Source organism: Entelurus aequoreus, linkage group LG12 (genome assembly GCF_033978785.1).
Source record: "Entelurus aequoreus isolate RoL-2023_Sb linkage group LG12, RoL_Eaeq_v1.1, whole genome shotgun sequence".
In the NCBI taxonomy this organism is placed as follows: domain Eukaryota; kingdom Metazoa; phylum Chordata; class Actinopteri; order Syngnathiformes; family Syngnathidae; genus Entelurus; species Entelurus aequoreus.
Window position 1 is genome coordinate 46840754 of NC_084742.1, and position 23156 is coordinate 46863909.

The 23156-nt window shown below is 37.1% G+C and overlaps 1 protein-coding gene across 7 annotated transcripts in view; it reads left to right on the plus strand.

Annotated features, from left to right (window-relative positions):
- Window positions 1–23156, plus strand: part of sorcs2 (sortilin-related VPS10 domain containing receptor 2) — a 484520-nt gene that overhangs the window by 189626 nt on the left and 271738 nt on the right. For all 7 annotated transcript variants that reach the window (XM_062066129.1, XM_062066128.1, XM_062066130.1 and 4 more), the window contains exon 2: window positions 16193–16260. In XM_062066129.1, the coding sequence (XP_061922113.1) occupies window positions 16193–16260 (68 nt within the window). The remainder of the gene's footprint in view (window positions 1–16192; window positions 16261–23156) is intronic.

The window sequence follows — 23156 nt, forward strand, 5'->3', positions numbered from 1 at the left end:
ATATCCAGAATTCTGCGGCACAACTTTTAACGGGAACCAAAAAAAAGGGAGCACTTCACCCCGATTCTCGCTTCTCTCTATAGCTTCCTGTTGTCAGGTGCTGTAGGTTTTGTACCCCAAGATGTAAAGATGGCAGGCATAGCGCTGGAAAACATGACTTTAATGTCAAAAAGGAAATAGTGCAACTGGTAAGTGCACATGCAGGGAAAACATGGACCAGGAAACAGGAAACAATCATCGAGCCCTGACTGGAGGGCGAGGCAGGCCTGATTGGCAACTGCAACCAGGTGTGCCAGGCTGCCAATCAGGAACAGGTGAGGGAAACGAGCACTCAGGGACACATGCAGGAAGTGGATCTAAATAAAGAGCCTGACAGGAAATTAACAAACACACAGGAAAACGACATAACCAAACTGTCAGGAACAATTCTGACACCTGTTCATTTTAGAATTGATTTTAAAATGCTACTGTTTGTTTTTAAAGCTTTGAGTGGGAAAAAAGCAATAAAAGATTTATTCAAACATAACTCCTAAACTAAACATGCAACATTTCTGATAATGCCTGAAATAATGTATCTGTATGAGTTTTACTAGAAAAATTTGCCTTTGTAAGTTTTGCAAACACAAAAAAAAATAGTTTTTTTTACTCAATATGACAATTATTAAAATATAACTCCAAAACCAAACATGCAATATGTGCAATAATGTATCTTTGTGAGTTAAACTAGAAACATGTGCTTTTGTAAGGTTTTAAAACACAACAATTTGTTTTTTACTCAAAATGACAGTAATGTTCTTAGAATCCTGAGATAATGCAAAAAAAAGCAATACAAATGTATTCAAAAATAATTCCTAAACCAGACATGCAAAATGTCTAATAATGCCTGAAATAATGTATCTTTGTGAATTGTAATAGAAACATGTGCTTTTGTAAGGTTTGCAAACACAACAACTAGATTTTTTTTACTCAATATGACAGTATAACTGCCATATTAAATATGACAGTTATTCAAACATAACTCCTAAACCAAACATGCACAATGTCTAATAATGCCTGTAGTAATGTATCTGTGTGGGTTTTACTAGAAAAATGTGCGTTTGTAAGGTTTGCAAACACAATATATAGTTTTTTACTCAATGTGACAATATAACTGTCACACTCAATATGACAGTTATTTAAACATAACTTCTAAACCAAACATGCAAAATGTCCAATAATGCATCTTTGTGAATTGTAATAGAAACCTGTGCTTTTGTAAGGTTTGCAAACACAACAACTATTTTTTTTACTCAATATGACAGTATAACTGCCATATTAAATATGACAGTTATTCAAACATAACTCCTAAACCAAACATGCACAATGTCTAATAATGCCTGTATTAATGTATCTTTTTGAGTTTTACTAGAAAAATGTGCGTTTGTAAGGTTTGCAAACACAATAATTAGTTTTTTACTCAATATGACAGTATAACTGTCACACTCAATATGACAGTTATTTGAACATGACTTGTAAACCAAACATGCAAAATGTCTAATAATGCCTGAAATAATATATCTTTGTGAGCTTTACTAGAAACATGTGTTTTTGTCAGGATTGCAAACACAAAAATGTGTTTTTTTTAACTCAATATGACAGTATTGAGTAAGTTCCAACTTAAAACAAGGCTTAAAACTAGGGGAGACAGGGCCTTCTCTGTTGTTGGCCCAAAACATTGGAATGTTCTGCACCCTCATGTCAGAATGGCCCCCGCAGTTGAATGTTTTAAGTCTCGTCTTAAAACCCACTTTTGTTCTCTGGCTTTTTGAAATTACCATGGTCTTGTGGTCCTCTGTGTCTTTTTTTGTTTTATTCCAACATATTGATTTGTTTTTAATTGTTTTATTCTACTTTATTGATGTATTTTAATATTTGATTCCATTTTTTTTACTTGTTTATGTCATGTCTGTGATCATGTTTTGTTTAGTTATATTTTGCTTGGTCTTTGGACACTTTTTAGTTCTTGTTTTCACTCCCTTGCTTTTCACCATAGCAACCATTACTTTCACCTGGTTCACATCCTCATGTCACGCAACTGTCTCACGCTTTGCACTCGCACACCTGTCACTAATCATGTCACTGCTATTTAAGCCTGTCTGTTTCTGTTGATCGTCCTGGTGACATTATCCTTACTATCTCTGTTTACCTCTGCTACCTTTCATTCCAAGCCATAGTTCCATGCCATAGTTTTCATGCTGTTTCACACCACAGTAAGTGTTGTTTTCATTTTCATGTTCATAGTCTCTGCCTTTGTGCAAGTTTTTGTTTCATTAGCCAAGTTTGTACTTCCGCTTGTGCGCGCTTTTCGTTTGTTCTTTATGTTAGTGTAAAAATAAACATGTCCTTACCTTCACGCCTTGCCCGCGCCAACTTTCCTTTGCACTCCGGGAAAACACAATACCCCAAGGTCCACGTTCTGACAGTTTATTTTAAATGCTTGTAATTTGATTACTTTGTATTGCTTCTTTTTATGTGCAGCACTCTGAAAACCTTTTGTTGTTAATAGTGCTATATGATAAAGGGGGTTGGATTGGTTTGGATTATATCACTTCATGTACAGTAGTGCTTTGGCGATTTGATGTAACCTTCCTTAAAATCCAGACAGGAAAATGTATTCTTTTTAACTCCACTCTGTAAAGAAGCTTGTTGAGACGGTAAAAAGGAGAAGCTCGCTGCGTGCACATTTCTCGTTTAATCATCTATGGCAGCCGGGTGTGAAAATCTTGGGGTCCTCAGTTTGGATCGCTCCTAGCCAAAGAGCCTGGAGACGGACTTTGATTGTAGTTGCAGCTGTGGAAATGTATCCAGTTCCCTTGCCGCTTTTTCTCCTATTCCTAACTTCCGGGAGTGACTTTGATCCAACCCTAATTGCGGAAAACAATGTGTTTGCAGGCACAGCAGGAGGATAACATACAAAATGTTGTCTCTTTTCATGACCAACTGCAGGCTGGTTGTGGAAAAATGGTGCGCCTGGAGCAAAGTAGCCTTTGCAAATATAAAAGACAGCTGTTAACAGCTGCCCTAAGCTGCACCCCCTTTTTCGGACATTACGCCAGCCCCCCCACCACCACATTGTGCCGCTCCTGTCAGTGTCAACATGTCCTGTCAGTCAAACCTCTGGGTGCCAAATGTGCTGTCTGATCTGCTAGCGTGTTCTGCAACACGACAGCACAATTCCCAAGGCTGTCAAGTAGGGGAGAAATGTAGAAAACAGTCTGAGTGAGTGAGCGTGCATGGTGGGGTTGTGCCCTGGACCGCCATGTGGCGTTCATTCACGAGATCGGCTTATACTGTATATAAATATATATATGTGTGTATATATATATGTGTGTGTGTATATATATGTATGTGTGTGTACATATATATATATATATATATATATATATATATATATATATATATATATATATATATATATATATATATATATATATATATATATATATGTGTGTGTGTGTATATATATGTGTGTATATATATATGTGTCTGTATATATATATATATGTGTGTGTGTATATATATATATATATATATATATATATATATATATTATATATACACACACACATACCTGTGTATATATATAGACACATATATACAGTATACACACACATATATATATATATATATATATATATATATATATATATATATATATATATATATATATATATATATATATATATATATATATATATATATATATATATATATATATTCCTTGCGCACTAATTGACTGAAAGAGTATGCACTTGATGTCATGTTATCAATGAAAAAATGCATTTTTAGACAATATGATTTGCCTGAGCGGCTAGGAGACACCGAGAGTAACAAGCGGTAGAACATTTATTAAAAGGACAGATTTAAAAAATAAATCAATCAATAAATAAATAAATGAAAAACATTTTAAACTTGGGACTTCCCGCGGGCCGGATTTTGGACACTGGCCATAGTTTTGGGACCCCTGCCCTAAAAGGTTGTCCCAAAACGTATTTAATTGAGCTATAGAACTTAACGTTACAGTGGGGTGGTTTTCTATAGAACATTCAGCTGTGGGAGAAATCTCAAGTCAGTACGACTTTTGGGGTTTAATAACAGTGTTATATTTAGTCAGAAAAATTACGTTTTGACAAATTCTCAGATGCTAAAAATAACTTCAAAGGATATGTGTAATCAGGGACGTGCTAGTGAGGCAGTGCCTCACCTTGCCACTGGGGGGGGGGGGGGGGGGGGGCGGGCAAAAGGCTTAACCATGAGATGTTCAAAAAAGAAGCAATAAAATAAAATTAGTTTTAACATTTTTCTTTTGCTCTATGCTCTCTATGTGATTTTGGTGTGGTTCCTGTATATTTTGATAATTTCCATGGTCAAAATCGCGGAAATTCTTTGTTTCCTGATGAAAATAACGCGGCAAATGAGAAGTGTGGCAGACACGGGCTACACAAAAAGTGTATTGAGCGTGTGCGTGCGAGGAAGTGTGTGCTTGTTGCCACGGGGAAAAGGCAGGCCATGAGGCAGCAAGTACCTCTGCCTCAAGGTAGGGGGCGATAAATTGTCAACTTGCAGTTCAAAAGTTCATGAACTGCCAACAGAAGAAGTAGAAGAAGAAAACAACAAGACAACAACTGCTACGCTTCCCGCAAACTGTGACGCTTTTTCGCCCTAAAAATGGAGGATTTGATTTCTGAAATAAGGAAGTTTTCAAGACTCAACTTTCTATCAAAGCAATGAGTCGTTAATACTGGGAGACCAACGCCAGAGCTGCCAGATTAGATTCAAAGGTGTGTGGTCCGAGGACAGAAAATAACTTGTTGATTTCAAAAGGATTAGTATACTGGAAAAGAATGGCTTTGTGGTTGTGCTACAAAAAACGTCTTTATTGCTTTTCCTTGCCTTTTATTCTCAACGAGTGACCGTGTTTGGACCCAAATGGGATATACTGAGGTGGCGATTTGTCCAGGGTGTACCCCGCCTTCCGCCCGAATGCAGCTGAGATAGGCTCCAGCAACCCAGAGAGGGACAAGCGGTAGAAAAGGGATGGGATGGGATGGATCTGAAAAACCTGCCAAGAAGCCTCGAAAATCATGAAAGCTCGCCTGCCCCCATTCAAGGTCAGATTTCTTTCAAAACGTTTGGAATATCACGTATTGGTCTGGCTCTAAATGAGACTAAATATCAGCATCCACAATGCCAATGTAAAGGAACATGGTGAGATATTAAAAGAGCTGATAAACACCACTTGCTTTTTGGGGAAACAGGAGCTTGCATTTCGTGGCAATTACCTTGAGTGAGAAAGAGAGACTTTTAAAACTCAGAGAAAAATGAGGACTTCTACAACAAAGTCCTAGAAGTAAAGGCGAATGGACTTCATTTACAAGTAAAGGTCAGATCTAGTGTCTACTGCAGGGGTCCCCAATTTTTGGCCCGCGGGCCGGCTGTCTTGAGTTTCCATTAATTTCTACAACTCTTATTTTTTTGTGATAGAGTGATTGGAACACATACTTGTTGGTCACAAAAACATTCATGAAGTTTGGTTCTTTTATGAATTTATTATGAAAATGTGACCAAATCTGCTGGGTCAAAAGTATACATACAGTAATGTTAATATTTGGTTACATGTCTCTTTGCAAGTTTTACTGCAATAAGGTGCTTTTGGTAGCCATCCAAAAGCTTCTGGCAAGCTTCTGGTTGAATTTTTGACCACTCCTCTTGACAAAATTGGTGCAGTTCAGCTAAATTTGTTGGTTTTCTGACATGGACTTGTTTCTTCAGCATTGTCCACACATTTAAGTCAGGACTTTGGGAAGGCCATTCTAAAACCTCAATTCTAGCCTGATTTAGCCATTCCTTTACCACTTTTGACATGTGTTTGGGGTCATTGTCCTGTTTGATCACACCAACTGCGCCCAAGACGCAACCTCCGGTCAAATTGTTATAACCCAATGTGGCCCCCAAGTCAAAAAGTTTTCTGCTCTGCAGTTGCTGTGTTAATTGTGTGCTAAGTGTGTTGAAATATTTTATTCTAGCGTCATACTGTGTGTTTTTGTGATTTTGAGCCGGTGCCATTGCATCATACTGTCATGTTTGTAAATCTGGGGCCGTACTTATCAAGCTTCTCAGAATTACTCCTAAGAAGTCTGCTAAGAGTTGACTTAAGAGTAAATAAATTCTTCGCTGAAAGCTGCACTTAAAAGTTAGTTATCAAGCGTCTTACTCACACTTTCAGCGAAGTGTAGGACTGAATCTTAAGTGTCACACTCAGAGCTGAATTATGACATTATTATGTGCCGTAAATGGAATTTTAGGTGACGTCATTTCTGTGTCCATAGAAATGACCAATCACGGAAGGGAATCCGTTGTCTAAGAATAAAGAAATATCTTGGAAATATGTAATTGGACAATGGGAGTGTATATTTTGACAATAAACTACAAAATAATACAAAAAAAACTAGTCCCCGCCGGCACTCACGCTACCGCTCCCTCTCTTCTCTTCTCTCGCCCACACACTCACTGACGTCACTCACCTCACGGCCACACACATACGCTACTGTCATAACATTTTCTTTCCAATTCATTAATTAGGCAACTAATTTGAAACTGGTGTGGGTGGCTCTATATATACTAGCCCACTGCAGCCACATGCAGAAATCAACATGGAATCGAAAATTATTAAATCTGTGACAAAAATAATACCCGCTCTGTCTAAACGATACCGTTTGATCAGCTGCTCGTCATCAAACAAATCCAGGACATCGTTCCGCTCCCTGAATGTTCGCCGCACGTCTCTCTCGCCTCAGTGCCATCCCCTGCTGGCAACTCCTAACCACTTAAGACACCTCTGAAGGTCTCTTAAATATCGTGGAGAGTAGGAGTGATTCTTAGACTTAAGAACGTTGATAAAAAGCTTTTATTCTTAAGTTTGAGAGTAGGACTAAATTTCGCAAATTCTCAGGACTTAAGTGTAAAATGGCACTCTAAGAAGCTTGATAAGTACGGCCCCTGACTTATATATATATATATATATATATATATATATATATATATATATATATATATATATATATGTATATATATATATATATATATATATATGTATATATATATATGTATGTATATACATAAATAGACATATGATGATATTATGCTAGATCCACTCGACTGGTCGCCAAACCTTATATATATATATATATATATATATATATATATATATATATATATATATATATATATATATATATATATATATATATATATATATATATATATATGTATATATATATATATATATATATATATATATATATATATATATATATATATATATATATATATATATATATATATATATATATATATATACATACATACAGTGCGGCCCCCGGTCAAATTGTTTTAACCCAATGTGGCCCCCAAGTCAAAAAGTTGTCTGCTCTGCAGTTGCTGTGTTAATTGTGTGCTAAGTGTGTTGAAATGTTTTATTCTAGCGTCATACTGTGTGTTTTTGTGATTTTGAGCCGGTGCCATTGCATCATACTGTCATGTTTGTAAATCTGACTAGTGAGTCAGTGACTTAGCATCATACTGTATGTTTGAAAATATGACTAGTGAGTCAGTGATTTAGCATCTTACTGTATGTTTGTACAAACCACGATTCCATTTGAGTTGGGAAATTGTGTTAGATGTAAATATAAACGGAATATTATGGTATTTTTATTTTATTTATTTATTTTTTTTCATAAAGAAATACAATCATGTGTGCTTACGGACTGTATCCCTGCACACTGTATTGATCTATATTGATATATAATGTATTTATTGTGTTTTTTATGTTGATTTAATAAAATATATATATATATATATATATATATATATATATATATATATATATATATATATATATATATATATATATATATATATATATATATATATATATATATATATATATTTTAATTTTATTTTTTTATTTCTTGTGCGGACCGGTAATAATCGGTCCGCGGACCAGTACCGGGCCATGGCCCGGTGGTTGGGGACCACTGCTTTAGAGATTAATGTCGGTTTTTGATACAGTGCCGTCTGAGGGATCGAAGGTCACGATCATTCAATGTTGGTTTCCGGCCATGCCGCTTACGTAGAGTGATTTCTCCAGATTCTCTGAACCTTTTGATGATACTATGGACCGTAGATGGTGAAATCCCTAAATTTCTTGCAATTGCACTTTGAGAAACGTTGTTCTTAAACTGTTTGACTATTTGCTCACAAAGTTGTGGACAAAGTGGTGTACCTCGCCCCATCATTTCTTGTGAAAGACTGAGCATTTTTTGGGAAGCTGTTTTTGTACCCAATCATGGCACCCACCTGTTCCCAATTAGCCTGCACACCTGTGGGATGTTCCAAATAAGTGTTTGATGAGCATTCCTCAACTTTATCAGTATTTATTGCCACCTTTCCCAACTTCTTTGTCACGTGTTGCTGGCATTAAATTCTAAAGTTAATGATTATTTGCAAAAAAAAAAATGTTTATCAGTTTGAACATCAAATATGTTGTCTTTGTAGCATATTCAACTGAATATGGGTTGAAAATGATTTGCAAATCATTGCATTCTGTTTATATTTACATCTAACACAATTTCCCAGCTCATATGGAAACAGGGTTTGTAAATCTGACTAGGGGGTCAGTGACTTAGCATCATACTGTATGTTTGTAAATCTGACTAGGGGGTCAGTGACTTAGCATCATACTGTATGTTTGTAAATCTGACTAGTGGGTCAGTGACTTAGCATCATACTGTATGTTTGTAAATCTGACTAGTGGGTCAGTGCCTCCCCAACCTCAAACCTCACTGCACGTCACTGTGAGTAATTGTGCAAATGTAATAATGTGATGTTTCTTAAAGAGAACTGCACTTTTTGGGGGAATTTTGCCTATTGTTTACAATCATTATTAAAGACATGGATGTATTTGTTTTAATGTATTCTAAATATTAAATAAATGCAATCTAAAGTCTGCTTACAATGAAGCCTAAATGAGCCGCTCTATTCTGCCTACTAAGCCCTTTAATAAACATCCAACCACCTCCATTAAGGTTTTATATACATGATGTAAGTATGTATGTAATGTAGTAATGAGAAAATGTATAATAACATTTAATATTTACGTATTTTGGTCATTTTAAGCATACGCCGCGCATTAATTTCAAAAACATGTCTCGTTTGCTTTTTTTATAACATCACTGATTATTACTCACTGCAGACTTCATGAGAGCAAACAAACATAATAAAACATCACTTACTGTACGATGTCTGCTGTCATTAGGATGCCAACTGATAGAATATTGTTATATTCTGTTATATTCAAATGAAAAATGACCCATAATCCTCATGACGTAAATGGGGGTGAAACAAAGCGTCTTCTTGTGACGTTCTCGCTATTCTAGGTCTAAATTGGCTGTCAAAGTGTACCAACTTGTCGGAATACGTCCTATTCCTTCTACTATCCAGGTGAGAGGCATGATTTATGATCTAGAATGAACTTTTACCAGCAAAGGAAACGAGGAATTAACTCATTAGTCGATCATGTAAACACAGGCACACAGGAAGTGCACACGGCGCCGCTAGTTTGTCTGCGTTAGCGCTTATAATAACATTTTCACTAATACTTGGTTAATATTCAAGTCATGAAAAGTAAATGGAGAATTGTTGGCGCTTTATGAATGTTTTTTTATTGGGTTTTATGGAAAGAATAAAGGACCTCCCCATTGGCTTCGCTGTAAGCGGACTTTAAAAAAAAAATCCATCCATTGTCATGTCTCATAATGATTGTGAAAGATAGGCAAAATTGTAAAAAAAAAAGTGCAGTTCCCCTTTGACCTCTTAAGGCCCAAGCTGTTTGTTTACATCAGGGGTGCTCATTACGTCGATCGCGATCTACCGGTCGATCACGGAGGGTGTGTCAGTCGATCCCCAGCCAGGCATTAAAAAAATAGTCCTAAAAATGAGCGATCATAAATCTTCACTATGACGTCACTTTCGTCACTTGATTGACATTCACGGCACCTCGAGGGTCTTCTGAGATGACGCTGGCTGCTGCCAGCTCATTATTAAGAAAAATTTACCGACAGGAAGGCGAGACACTCTTTTTATTTCAACAGACTCTGGTGCCGTACCTGTCGTCAAAACTCCAAAGACCGACTGCACAGTTGCACAATAAAAGCGCTGCTCCATCGCGCCTGCGCTAACAAAATAAGAGTCTCAGAAAGCTGGCGTGCACAAGCTAGCAAGCTACGGAGTTTGCCGCCAATGTATTTCTTGTAAAGTGTATACAAAGGAGTACGGAAGCTGGACAAAAACGATCCCAAAAACCAACCACTTTCATGTGGTATTGGACAGAAAGGAGGACTTTTTTTCTCCTCCATTTGAAAATGCGGACGTTATCAGCACCACTGTCTGATTCCTATTAATGCAATTCATCAGAATCAGGTAATACACCAACTTATATTCTTGTCTTCATGAAAGAAAGGAATCTATATGTGTTAAACATGCTTGTATTATCTTTAAACAACTTTAAATTGTTAACAATATTAACTAAATGTGTTAAACATGCTTGTATTATCTTTAAACACCTTTAACTTGTTAACAATATTAATTATATGTGTTAAACATGCTTGCATTATCTTTAAACACCTTTAACTTGTTAACAATATTAACTATATGTTTTAAACATTCTTGTATTATCATTAAACACCTTTAATGTATTAACAATATTAACTATATGTGGTAAACATGCTTGCATTATCATTAAACATCTTTAACTTATTAACAAAAACATATATTTCATAAATAAGTAAATATAAATTATATATATGAATGAGGTAGATTCCCGCGACTTGATCAATTGAAAAGTAGTTCGCCTGCAGAAAAAGTGTGAGCACCCCTGGTTTACATGCTTTTTTTTTATTTCTCTTTGCTATTTGGGCTTATTGGACCCTAATTAGAATAAAAACTAAGAATCATCTTTTGATATGTTGTACTTAGTCCATAAGTACACAAACGTGACATGCTAATTCTTATTTTTACACCTTTTTTTTTTTTTACAAATTCCATTGTATGTTATACTCTTCTGACACCATCAGATGGCAGTATAAGTGTTCACATAAGCGGCCATAAGACCCCAATTTAGCAGTGTACACAATTTTGGAAATAAGAGCTAAAAGGTGCTGTCCACGCATGTGGCCGCTAACCTTTAGAAGTATTTGCTAAGCAATGCCTGAAACAAATAAACCATGACAATGGTCAAAACTGTGTATGCTAAGCTAATTGAAGAAAACATATTAGCTTAGGGTTATAAGTGACAAATACGGAGCCCCTAAAGGGACATGGGAATTATTTTTTTTTTAGACATGTATCTCGTGGCCATGAGAAAGTATCTCGTGGCCACGAGAAACTTTCTCGTGCGCACGAGAAAGCATTGGATGCGTGCTGATGGTTTGGTGTGTGTTAAAATGGCAGTTTAGGAGTTAATATGGCTGTATTTCCAATTAGGACTTCCCCCCATGTGTGTTGTGGCAAAATGTGAATGCTTGATTAGTAGGTGTGAGACAAACACTTTATCTTCCTGGTTATTGTAACGCTACCTGTTTGACATTATTTAAGACTTTATCATGCCCGTGAAAGGACAGTTTTCCTCTTCTGTGGCTGTGGGGGGTGGGCGTGGCTTGCGGACCTGCAGCGAAGCGGAGTGTGTCAGTTAGTCCCATGTTGATGTGATCAAACTTCTTTCTTGCTTGGAAGATACACACACAATTGTAACTGTTATTTCTTCCTGCAAATAATAAATATGTACAACGTGTTTGGATGTATTCATTTATGTAATATTGTCATTAAATGTAATATTGCCTGACAAAAAGTGATTCGACTACGTAATATTTTGATATTTACACATCACATATTTACACACGCGCATCTGACTAGAATACCCTTATAAGCATTACATATATCAACATCAACTACCTACTGTACTGTTTACTTGTTGAAATACCCTTTTTAGAACAAATATCTACCCACCTAATTTATATGTGTATATATATAATATATATATATATATATATATATATATATATATATATATATATATATATATATATATATATGTATGAATGTGTATCTATATATATATATATATATATATATATGTATGAATGTGTATCTATATATATATATATATATATATATATATATATGTGTGTGTATCTATATATATATATATATATATATATATATATATATATATATATATATATATATATATATATATATATATATATATATATATATATATATATATGTGTGTGTGTGTGTATATATATACACAACAATATATACTCTACCGTTTAAAAGTTTGGGGTCACATTGAAATGTCCTTATTTTTGAAGGAAAAGCACTGTACTTTTCAATGAAGATAACTTTCAACTAGTCTTAACTTTAAAGAAATACACTCTATACATTGCTAATGTTGGAAATGACTATTCTAGCTGCAAATGTCTGGTTTTTGGTGCAATATCTACATAGGTGTATAGAGGCCCATTTCCAGCAACTATCACTCCAGTGTTCTAATGGTACAATGTGTTTGCTCATTGGCTCAGAAGGCTAATTGATGATTAGAAAACCCTTGTGCAATCATGTTCACACATCTGAAAACAGTTTAGCTCTTTACAGAAGCTACAAAACTGACCTTCCTTTGAGCAGATTGAGTTTCTGGAGCATCACATTTGTGGGGTCAATTAAACGCTCAAAATGACCAGAAAAAGAGAACTTTCATCTGAAACTCGACAGTCTATTCTTGTTCTTAGAAATGAAGGCTATTCTACAAAATTGTTTGGGTGACCCCAAACTTTTGAACGGTAGTGTATATATATATTATATATTACTGTAACTTGTTCTTAAAAATAGTAGTTATTTTGTATGTCAAATTTAGTGTTTGTGTGTATATAAGTATACTGTATATATGTATGTGTGTTTCTTCCTATACAGTATACATGTATATGTGTGTGTGTGCGTATATATATATATATATATATATATATATATATATATATATATATATATATATATATATATATATATATATATATATATATATATATATATATATATATATATATATATATATATATATATATATATATATTATATACACACATATAAATTATATGGGTAGATATTTGCTCTAAAAAGGGTATTTCAACAAGTAAACAGTACAGTAGGTAGTTGATGTTGATATATGTAATGCTTATAAGGGTATTCTAGTCAGATGCGCGTGTGTAAATATGCGATGTGTAAATATCAAAATATTACGTACGTCGAATCACTTTTTGTCAGGCAATATTACATTTAATGACAATTTTACATAAATGAATACATCCAAACACGTTTTACATATTTATTATTTGCAGGAAGAAATAACAGTTACAATTGTGTGTGTATCTTCCAAGCAAGAAAGAAGTTTGATCACATCAACATGGGACTAACTGACACACTCCGCTTCGCTGCAGGTCCGCAAGCCACGCCCACCCCCCACAGCCACAGAAGAGGAAAACTGTCCTTTCCCGGGCATGATAAAGTCTTAAATAATGTCAAACAGGTAGCGTTACAATAACCAGGAAGATAAAGTGTTTGTCTCACACCTACTAATCAAGCATTCACATTTTGCCACAACACACATGGGGGAAAGTCCTAATTGGAAATACAGCCATATTAACTCCTAAACTGCCATTTTAACACACACCAAACCATCAGCACGCATCCAATGCTTTCTCGTGGCCACGAGAAACTTTTAGTAAAAAAAAAAAAAGTTTCTCGTGGACACGAGAAAGTTTCTCGTGGACACGAGATACTTTCTCGTGGCCACGAGATACATGTCTAAAAAAAAAAAATTCCCATGTCCCTTTAGGGGCTCCGTAGACAAAAGTGTAATATCTAATGATAAATCTTAATAATCTCCCATTTTATTTTTACACCATAGCTTGGGCCTATACAAAACAGCTGTTGGTAGAAAATGGCCCTAGGGCTGCCGCAGGCTAAATCGGGGCCCTAAGCATAATTTTACTTGGAGGACTCTCTCTCCTTTTCAGATTTTCAGATGTTTTGAATTAAAATTAAAAAGTACTCTATTATTCTCAATGTTCTCAACTGAGATGGGATGGTAAACATTTGTACTCGGCTCAAATCCTGGCCATAGCTGTGTCAGGAAGATATGCAGAAATGTGTTATTTTTCACAAAAAAAACCAAACTATTGAACATTGAATAGTTGGTTACAAGCAAACCAAAGATGCCAACATTTGAACCTATTTCAAAACTGTTGATATATGCTTGCATGTGTTTGTATCTATTTTTATTGTATTGTGCCGTTATGTCATCCTGTTTTCACGTTGAGGGTCTACAGATGGAAATTGTCATCCTCGCTATAATGCGACATATTGATACGATATCCTGTGTGTTGTTGTGCTCATCAATGTGAAGTGAATTATATTTATATAGCGCTTTTCTCTAGTGACTCAAAGCGTTTTATATAGTGAAACCCAATATTTAAGTTACATTTAAACCAGTGTGGGTGGCACTGGGAGCAGGTGGGTAAAGTGTCTTGCCCAAGCACACAACGGCAGAGACTAGGATGGCGGAAGCGGGGATCGAACCTGGAACCCTGAAATTGCTGGCACGGCCACTCTACCATGTGCAGTGTCCCTACAAATCAACAATTTAGTATGTATGTATGTTCGTACATGCATATGCAACATGCATCAAAATTAGAGATGTCCGATAAAATCGGACTGCCGATATTATCGGCCGATAAATGCTTTAAAATGTAATATCGGAAATTATCGGTATCGGTTTCAAAAAGTAAAATGTATGACTTTTTAAAACGCCGCTGTGTACGCGGACGTAGGGAGAAGTACAGAGCGCCAATAAACCTTAAAGGCACTGCCTCTACGTGCCGGCCCAGTCACATAATGTCTACGGCTTTTCACACACACAAGTGAATGCCATGCATACTTGGTCAACAGCCATACAGGTCACACTGAAGGTAGCCGTATAAACAACATTAACACTGTTACAAATATGCGCGACACTGTGAACCCATACCAAACAAGAATGACAAACACATTTCGGGAGAACATCCGCACCGTAACACAACATAAACACAACAGAACAAATACCCAGAACCCCTTGCAGCACTAACTCTTCCGGGACGCTACAATATACACCCCCCTACCCCTGCCCACCTCAACCTCCTCATGCTCTCTCAGGGAGAGCATGTCCCAAATTCCAAGCTGCTGTTTTGAGGCATGTTAAAAAAAATAATGCACTTTGTGACTTCAATAATAAATATGGCAGTGCCATGTTGGCATTTTTTACCATAACTTGAGTTGATTTATTTTGGAAAACCTTGTTACATTGTTTAATGCATCCAGCGGGGCATCACAACAAAATTAGGCATAATAATGTGTTCATTCCACGACGGTATATATCGGTATCGGTTGATATCGGAATCGGTTATTAAGAGTTGGACAATATCAGCATATTGGATATCGGCAAAAAAGCCATTATCGGACATCTCTAATCAAAATAAATTCAAGTTTTATTAAAAATGTACCAAAATCATTTGACATGAATAAAAACGTGTGAAAAAAGGTAAATATTGAAATTAAATTGTGCTTAAGGCTCCAATTTATCCAATGACTAATACTAAATAAACATATCGCTGAATTATATTGGAGTGGGATCTCATCAAATTGTGCAAGCAGCCATAACACAGCTTTTTTTTTTTTTTTTTAAACACTTTAATGACTACTTTTAATACAGGATCGTAACACTGTGCTCTTTATGTAACATTCCCACACCTGCAGTAATGGGAATACCCATATCTCTCCCATTGTCATTATTACAGCCCATTAGCCATGCATGACAGCTGTGACACGCCCTCTATAATGGAAGATGTGCTTTTGACCTGATTCATTCCAAGGCTTCATGTAAGAACGCTTGTTCAAGAAGTCAGGACTTGTGTAAGAAAACTTGTTAAAGAGGTCAAGCTGCAAATGAAACTAGAAGAGCACCTTGGAAAAATGTTTTTTTTAATGCTAACTCCTCTCCTTGCAGGTCATTCTCATTCTGACCAAGTACTACCATGCCGACTCCACCAAGGTGTTGGAGAGCTCACTGTGGAGGTAGGCCAGAAATGTTTAGCGTTGTCCATCTGTTGTGGGATGACCTCATGTTACGTCTGGGCCGTGGGTGGCTGTAGATCTTCCGGGTAGAAAAGGTGCAGACACGGCCCAGATAGAGAAGCTACATCATGGCGGAAAAGGGGCAAGCCAAATAACAATTAGCACTTTTTTTTTTCACAGCAAGAACCTTGTGCTTGCGAGCGCGTCCTCATAGAATATCAATTCCCCCTTCCATCTAATCCCTCGCAGATGCTCCGATGCCAAGCCTGACCTTGCAGGTACAAAAGAGGAGACGTTTCATATCAGAAAATACACTAGACAGAGTTCCTTACTGACATTTCTTCCCCCCCTCGCGCCGCAAATGTGTCTGATGTTGCAACTTAATTTATGCCATTCGTCCTCTCCAAGAGCTTCAAAGCCGCAGCCTCTCATTAGCTACCAAGTCTCCCTGGAGGTCACATATGAATTATGTACATGTTTTTTTCCCAATGTTTGCATGTTGATGGTTTAATTGTTGCAGGCCGCAGACTCATCGCGGACAAAACCATGCGTGGTTGTTAAATGCGTCGGGCATTTTGAGAAGATTGCTATTTATATTCTCTATAAACTGGCCTACAAAGACCTTTTACGGGATCACCTAAGGATTCTACCTTTCCAATATGGCCTCCAGTAAAAAGGTAAACACAAAGATGCTATTTGTTAGCCTCAATCATTCGGTTGCTACAAATCTGGCAATGCAACTAAATCTTGCGCACATTTGTTAGAAGTGTTTCCGCATTGTGTGAATTTAAAGGCCTACTGAAATAATTTTTTTTTATTTAAACGGGGATAGCAGATCCATTCTATGTGTCATACTTGATCATTTCGCGATATTGCCATATTTTTGCTGAAAGGATTTAGTATAGAACAACGACGATAAAGTTCGCAACTTTTGGTCTCTGATAAAAAAAAGCCTTGCCTGTACCGGAAGTAGCGTGACGACACCGGCGGAAGGACTGCTCATATTTTCCTATTGTTTACACCAGCAGCGAGAGAGATTCGGACCGAGAAAGCGACGATTACCCCATTAATTTGAGCGAGGATGAAAAATTTGTGGATGAGGAACGTGAAAGTGAAGGACTAGCGTGCAGTGCAGAACGTATCTTTTTTCGCTCTGACCGTAACTTAGATACAAGCTGGCTCATTGGATTCCACACTCTCTCCTTTTTCTATTGTGGATCACGGATTTGTATTTTAAACCATCTCAGATACTATATCCTCTTGAAAATGAGAGTCGAGAACGCGGAATGGACATTCACAGTGACTTTTATCTCCACGACAATACATCGGTGAAGCTCTTTAGCTACTGAGCTAACGTGATAGCATCAGGCTTAACTGCATATAGAAACAAAACAAATAAGTCCCTGACTGGAAGGATAGACAGAAGATCCACAATACTACCAAACTCTGGACATGTAAATACACGGTTAATGCTTTCCAGCTTGGCGAAGCTTAGCAATGCTGTTGCTAACGACGCCATTGAAGCTAACTTAGCTACGGAACCTCGACAGAGCTATGCTAAAAACATTAGCTTTGCACCTACGCCAGCTCTCATCTGCTCATCACGACCCGTGCTCACCTGCGTTCCAGCGATCGACGGTACGACGAAGGACTTCACCCGATCACAGATGCGGTTGGCGGCCCGGAGACTGAGGGAGTCAAGGTGAGGTCGTTCGGCTAGCGCGTCTGCTATCCTCAAAGTCCTCCTGGCTGTGTTGCTGTAGTCCACCGCTAAAACACCGATCGCACCTACAGCTTTCTTCTTTGCAGTCTCCATTTTTCATTAAACAAATTGCAAAATATTCACCAACACAGATGTCCAGAATACTGTGGAATTTTGGGATGAAAACAGAGCTTTATTGTATTGGATTTAATGGGTCCGAATACTTCCGTATCAACCGTTGACGTCACGCGCATACGTCATCATATCTAGACGTTTTCAACCGGAATTGTGGCGGGAAATTTAAAATTGCACTTTATAAGGTAACCCGGCCGCATTGGCATGTGTTGCAATGTTAAGATTTCATCATTGAGATATAAACTATCAGACTGCGTGGTCGGTAGTAGTGGGTTTCAGTAGGCCTTTAAGTTCCACATGGAGACAGACATCCAGTGTAAGAAGCAAATTTAACAGTAGAATTACCTATAAGCTAAAGGCAGGGGCACCCCAAATTGTTTGACTTGTGGGCCACTTTGGGTTAAATTAAAATAATTTGACCTGGTGCCAGGCCATCAATTTGTGTCTGAAATGTGTGTGTGTGTGCGCGCATATATGTATGTATGCCAAAAGGACACACCTTCTCATTCAATGTGTTTTCTTTATTTTCCTGACTATCTACATTGTAGATTGTCACTGAAGGCATCAAAACTATGAATGAACACAAAGGTGAAATAACTGAAAACATGTTTTATATTGTAGTTTCTTCGAAATAGCCACCCTTTGCTCTGATTACTGCTTTGCACACTCTTGGCATTCTCTCGATGAGCTTCAAGAGGTAGTCACCTGGAATGGTTTTCACTTCACAGGTGTCATAGTTTTGATGCCTTCAGTGACAATCTACAATGTAAATAGTCGTGAAAATAAAGAAAACACATTTGAAATGAGAAGGTGTGTCCAAACTTTTGGCCTATACTGTATATGTTAGGGGTGTGGGGAAAAATAAATTCGAATTCGAATCGCGATTCTCACGTTGTGCGATTCAGAATCGATTCTCATTTTTAAAAAATAGATTTTTTTTAATTTATGTTTTTTAATTATTATTTTTTTATTAATCAATCCAACAAAACAATACACAGCAATATCAATCAATCAATCAATCAATGTTTATTTATATAGCCCTAAATCACAAATGTCTCAAAGGGCTGTACAAGCCACAACGACATCCTCGGTACAGAGCCCACATACGGGCAAGGAAAACTCACCCAGTGGGACGTCAATGTGAATGACTATGAGAAACCTTGGAGAGGACCGCATATGTGGGTAACCCCCCCCTCTAGGGGAGACCGAAAGCAATGGATGTCGAGTGGGTCTGACATAATATTGTGAAAGTCCAACACATCAGCGAAAGTCCAGTCCATGGTGGGGCCAGCAGGAACCATCCCGAGCGGAGACGGGTCAGCAGCGTAGAGATGTCCCCATCCGATGAACAGGCTAGCGGTCCACCCCGGGTTGGGAGCAGAGTAGAAAAGAAAAGAAAAGAAACGGCAGATCAACTGGTCTAAAAAGGGAGTCTATTTAAAGGCTAGAGTATACAAATGAGTTTTAAGATGAGACTTAAATGCTTCTACTGAGGTAGCATCTCTAACTTTTACCGGGAGGGCATTCCATAGTATTGGAGCCCGAATAGAAAACACTCTATAGCCCGCATACTTTTTTTGGGCTTTGGGAATCACTAATAAGCCGGAGTTCTTTGAACGCAGATTTCTTGCCGGGACATATGGTACAATACAATCGGCAAGATAGGCAGGAGCTTGACCGTGTAGTATTTTATACGTAAGTAGTAAAACCTTAAAGTCGCATCTTAGGTGCACAGGAAGCCAGTGCAGGTGAGCCAGTATAGGCGTAATATGATCAAACTTTCTTGTTTTTGTCAAAAGTCTAGCAGCCGCATTTTGTACCATCTGTAATCTTTTAATGCTAGACATAGGGAGGCCCGAAAATAAAACGTTACAGTAATCGAGACGAGATGTAACGAACGCATGGATAATGATCTCAGCATCGTTTGTGGACAAAATGGAACGAATTTTAGCGATATTACGGAGATGAAAGAAGGCCGTTTTAGTAACACTCTTAATGTGTGACTCAAACGAGACAGTTGGGTCGAAGATAATACCCAGATTCTTTACCGAGTCGCCTTGTTTAATTGTTTGGTTGTCAAATGTTAAGGTGGTATTACAATACCATAACAATGCAATCCAATTCCAAAACCAAACCCGACCCAGCAACACTCAGAACTGCAATAAACCGAGCAATTGAGAGGAGACACAAACACGACACAGAACAAACCAAAAGTAGTGAAACAAAAATTAATATTATCAACAACAGTATCAATATTAGTTACAATTTCAACATAGCAGTGATTAAAAATCCCTCATTGACATTATCTTAGACATTTATAAAAAATAAAAAAAATTAACAATAGTGTCACAGTGGCTTACACTTGCATCGCATCTCATAAGCTTGACAACACACTGTGTCCAATATTTTCACAAAGATGAAATAAGTCATATTTTTGGTTAATTTATTAGTTAAAACAAATTGACATTATTGCAATCAGTTGATAAAACATTGTCCTATACAATTATAAAAGCTTTTTACAAAAATCTACTACTCTGCTTGCATGTCAGCAGACTGGGGTAGATCCTGCTGAAATCCTATGTATTGAATGAATAGAGAATCCTTTTGACTGGGAAAAAAATCATTTTTGAATCGAGAATCGTGTTGAATTGAAAAAAACAATCGATTTTGAATCGAATCGTGACCCCAAAAATCGATATCGAATCGTGGGACACCCAAAGATTCACAGCCCTAGTATATATGTATCTTTTTAATTTATTTTCTTGTTTTATATTGTCTTGTCACCCTCTTGTCTCTACAATTTCCTCCACTGTCTTCTTTTTTTCTTTTTCTTTCAATCCCCTCCTGCTTCGGTCCGGCTGCACCAAACAGTAAATTCATCCAATCATTTAATAAAGTCAAATACAAATAAGGCAACAAGAGAAGATTCCCACACTTTTCTTTTCTTAAGTATATTTGTACAGCAAGATATGATCATTCACATCCTATGTGTCAAAGTCAAATGAATGATCTATGGCCGCCTGCTGTTGTTTTGCACGCACCAATACTCCATCAGTGTTGGCGCTAGGAAATTTCAAAATGGTGTCCCAGGGACTCCATCAAGTCATAAAAATGGGGTCCCAGAGTAAATTTTTGGGGGTCCCACTTTTTTGTAACCGTTTTGAAAACAAATGATAAATGTATGCATTATCCTGTTATATCTCACATTCTATATTGTGTTTTGGAAAAAGGTGGTCATAAACGTTACTTAATTCATTTTTAAAAAATAGAAAAGAAAACATATGCAAATGTAAATGTATTCAGTTATAAACATTCATTCCCTTTCTTCTCTCCTTCATGCTAAACTTTACCACTGCCGTTATTGTTTTCTATATTTTTATTGTAATATTTTCAGAATGTGTTTGTTATATTTTTGGCCAAAGTAAGAAAAAGAAAACAATCTGAAGTTGTCTTTATTTTTTAGTTTTAATGCCATGATTTTAATAGTCCGGCCCGCGTGTGCACAGATTTTCCTCCATGTTGCCACTGAGCTAGAATGAGTTTGACACTCCTGATTATTCTACATCAACAATATGATTTCCGAAGACAGGTTGAATTTTTATTTAGTTTTTTAACTTGGGACATCTTTCACTGTGAAATTCAAATAAATAATTTTTATATTCTACTTTACCATCTTATATTTTACCAAACGCTTCTAAAATATACTTTTAAAGAGCAGGACAGGACTTCCAACATATTTTCTTTTGCATATTTGTTATTTCTGCGTGCTTTCTGCTGTCACTTTAAAACAGGTTTGTGTCGTTGGTTGGTCCTTCTAGTGTTCACATTTTTGCTCAAGTGAGCCAGAGTTAATTTGCAAACGGTTCGAGACACATCTCCCTAACGGTCATCCATCCTTCCATCCATTTTCTACCGCTTGTCCGTTTCGGGGTCGCGGGGGGTGCTGGAGCCTATTTCAGCTGCATTCGGGCGGAAGGCGGGGTACACCCTGGACAAGTCGCCACCTCATCACAGGGCCAACACAGATAGACAGACAACATTCACACTCACATTCACACACTAGGGCCAATTTTAGTGTTGCCAATCAACCTATCCCCAGGTGCATGTCTTTGGAGGTGGGAGGAAGCAGGAGTACCCGGAGGGAACCCACGCAGTCACGGGGAGAACATGCAAACTCCACACAGAAAGATCCCGAGCCCGGGATTGAACCCAGGCCAGGACTACTGAGGACCTTTGCATTGTGAGGCACATGCACTAACCCCTGTTTCACCGTGTTGCCCTCTCTAACAGTCAGTCCACTTAATTGGATAATGGCGATCACACACGAACAAATAAACCATACTAGGTACTTCCATACTTACACTTAGCATGTTGAGCGCCTAAGTCAGAGGTCGGCAACCCAAAATGTTGAAAGAGCCGTATTGGACCAAAAATACAAAAAAAAAATCTGTCTGGAGCCGCAAAGAATTATATAAATAAGTCTTATAATGAAGGCAACACATGATGTAAGTGTCTATATTAGTTATATTAGCTTACTATCAAAGGCTGGCGCAAATCTTCGTTGACAGAAATGTTGTATTTTAATTTTTATTCTACACATTTTTTGCAACATTAGAAATAATTCGTAAAATGGAGGCTTCTCACAGGATTAGATAAATTCTGGAAATTACTGCCTCAGAATGGCCAAAGGATGTGTGCGTCCAAGTTTAAGGAAACAGCAGGCTCTCTTCTTCTAATTGATTTATTACAATCTTTGCAAGCGGGGTAATGTTTGCTGTGGTCTGAAACAACATGGCACACAAACAACTATGAGAAATGCAGCCAATATTACATAGTGATAATGTGTCATGAGACATGCAAACATAAATTAAACATACACGACATAAGGAAATTAAATGAGCTCAAATATACCTACAAACGAGGCATAATGATGCAATATGTACATACAGTTATCCTAAATAGCATGTTAGCATCAATTAGCTTGCAGTTATGGATTGACCAAATATGCCTGATAAGCACTCCAGCATATCAATAACATCAACAAAGTTCACAAAGTGGC